General features: G+C 42.1%; 1 protein-coding gene across 1 annotated transcript; it reads right to left on the reverse strand.

Annotated features, from left to right (window-relative positions):
• Positions 1 to 223: 223 nt before the first annotated feature.
• On the reverse strand, positions 224 to 2,086 carry LOC108671054 (xaa-Pro dipeptidase). The gene has a single exon (XM_018158538.2). The coding sequence runs from the start codon at positions 2,051 to 2,053 to the stop codon at positions 491 to 493; it is 1,563 nt and encodes a 520-aa protein (XP_018014027.1). The 5' UTR covers positions 2,054 to 2,086; the 3' UTR covers positions 224 to 490.
• Between the last annotated feature and the right edge of the window lie 850 nt (positions 2,087 to 2,936).

Genomic DNA, 2,936 nt, shown 5'->3' on the forward strand with positions numbered 1-2,936 from the left:
GTGAAACGACAAGGAATTTGACCGCAATTTCTTGCCCAGTCGACTTTTCTTATCTAATCGCAATATCCTTAGCTTGGCCTTTTATCTATGAAGAATAAGTTCACTGCTGTCAATGTTATTTCGTGCCCGTGCTGTGAAATTTTTTTCTGAAAACGAAAATTTTTAAATATTCGTATATCGTATCGTACCGTTAAACGAAAATCATGTAAGAATTAATTGCATACCTATATGTTTATGTTATTTCTATACAGCGGAGCATGAATTTTTAGGTTATTTAGACTTTTAACATTCACAAGGATAGATAACCAAGGATGGACAAACTCTAGCATTTTCTACGGTTTTATTTTCAGAATTGTCATATCGATTCGTCAATAACATAATTATTCCCACATAGATAGGCATATGAACTACTCATAAACGCACGTTAACGGCCCACATAACTCAAATCTAGTCACACTACAATAATAATATAAAGATGATGTTTTTTTAATCAACGTTGGCTGCTGTGCTTTCCTTCTGCATGCGGGAACGACACGATTTCTTGACGACCTTCGGCCATGAGCGTTTCGATTTCTTCGACTGTCCTTGGAACTTTGTTCAAGAGATCGTTGCCTTCTTCACGGATAACAACATCGTCTTCAATGCGTACACCGCCGAATCCTCTGAACCGCTCCAGCTCTTCTTTTACGATGAATTTACTCTTCTTCGGGTCAGCCAATGCTCGGTCCAAGAGGACGTCGATGAAATAACATCCAGGTTCGATGGTCAATACCATGTTATGCTTTAGCACTCTCGCCATACGAAGTTTATTGAAGCCATCTTTGGTGGGTCGAGGAGGACATGAAGGTAGGTAACCACCAGGATCATGAGCGTCCATACCAATCAGATGACCAAGTCCATGAGGTTGAAACACTCCTCCTATATCCGCTTTGATCATTTCCTCCACATCTCCAGTTAACAAACCTCCTTCCTTAAGCTTTTTGAGCATGACCCTGTAACTGAGCTCATGCATATCATCCCATTTCACTCCTGGTTTTGCAGAATCGAAAACTGCTCGGTTGGCGGCCAGTACGGCGTTGTATATCATTTTCTGGTCTGCCGAAAATTTTCCGTTCGCTGGGAACGAGCAGGTTACGTCACTGGCGTAACAGTAGTACTCTGCACCCATGTCGAAGAGACACATGTCTCCGTCTCGGATGATGCAGTCATTGGGAGCCCCAGCATGCCCATAGTGAAGCACAGCTCCACTAACACCTCCACCGCATATGTTGGTGTAAGCTTGGTGTCGACATCCTCCTTGGTAGTACGAGTGATGCTGGAACACAGATTCAAGTTGGTACTCGTACATTCCTGGGCGGATGTGCTTCATCACAGCGCAGTGCGCTTCGGAAGACACCATTGCCGCGTACCGCATCACTTCGATTTCCGCTGCTGACTTCGTAACTCTGAGTTCCGACATTTCCGTGTGTAGGATGGAATTGTTGACTGAAAATTTATCGATGCCATCAAAATGTGCTTCGCGAGTCGTGAGACCGCTGTCGCTGTTTACTCCCTTCAGTGTCAATAGTGTTGTAGGTTTCATTTTGCCCAGTACTTCCGGCATATCGTCGACATAACAGACACTTTCGACTTGGTACCTCGTTTTGAAATCCTCGGGAGGAATGATTCTTCCCATCACAACTGCAAAATCTTGAGGCAGTTTAGGGCAAAACAGCGTAGTCTTCCCAGAATCGACTTTTATCACCCCAAACCAATCAGGTTCTAGTACGCCGAAGACCCAGTGGAAGAAAGATTCTTGCCTGAAAACCCAAGTGCAATCAGTGGCATCTCGCTGGACGTCGCTTCCTCCCTGGAGTAGAACTGCACTTCCTGCGTTCAGCTTCCCTTCACCGATCATTTCTTTCAGGCGCGCCACGAGTCTTGCTCGATTTTCAGCATGAAGGCTCATGGGCACACGCAGAGTATGTTCGCCCATGTCGAAGTAAGTTGCACCATCGCTGTATCTGGGCGCCGATACCACTCTTTTACTGGGAGCAGCCATTGCGTGTGCCATTTGCACCACCGCTCGCTAGTCACTGACTTGTTGACTCATACTATTTGTCGTGTTGGGTGTTTGCCTTGAACCCGAGTTTCGCTTATCATTTCGCTGTTGTTGAGGACATCATTTTTATCTGCTTGTTTTTGACTTTGACTGTCAGCTTACTCGATAATTTGATGAGTCAGAAGTGGTATCTTGTTTGGCCATTGAGTTTTCATAAGTAATTGTTATTTCTTGATGCGGGAAGACGTACTCGTTCTTCCCTCTTACCGTAAATGCTCTACTAAGTAAAATTGAATAACTCTTTGTGTGAAGTTGTTGATGATGTGTACTAAAGTAGATCATTTGTACAAATTACTTCATCAAGCACGTTATAAGTGAGCAGCTTGCGTCAACTTACTTGAAAACTTTGGTTTCATCACTCACGCACATCTTCATGCTCTAGTACGAATGTTAATTATCAATTTTTATGGAATAACGGCGGAAAACTTGTGTTCTTGCGCACAAGCCAAATAATACTCATATATCTAATTGAGCTTAACATGATCAAATGCACGTAAATGATTATCATGTTATCATTCCTCGGCATTTCCACTTCGAGTGATGCCTCAAGCACTTGCTAATTATATATAGGTTGATATAGTAACTTTCAGGTTTAAGATGATATCAAAAATTTACACATATGCAATGGTCATTGATGTTATTACTCCTTCAGTTGTAATCTTCAGTTTTGTGCGAGGTATTTACAGAATATTGGATAATTTCTTATACTCACTGACCAGTTAGGACCATGGTTGAATTATGTATTAATTCAACCATGAGTTAGGACAGAGTATCACTAATAATATTTTTCACAGAAAAAACATTTGATTGTAATAGCTGTTTAAATTAATTGGAA

The sequence above is a fragment of the Hyalella azteca genome, unplaced genomic scaffold, assembly GCF_000764305.2.
Source record: "Hyalella azteca isolate HAZT.00-mixed unplaced genomic scaffold, Hazt_2.0.2 contig9153, whole genome shotgun sequence".
Lineage (NCBI taxonomy): Eukaryota > Metazoa > Arthropoda > Malacostraca > Amphipoda > Hyalellidae > Hyalella > Hyalella azteca.

Bases quoted from the DNA above. Each gene is read 5' to 3' on its own strand.
- LOC108671054 (XM_018158538.2), bottom strand. From the start codon at position 2,053: ATGGCACACGCAATGGCTGCTCCCAGTAAAAGAGTGGTATCGGCGCCC.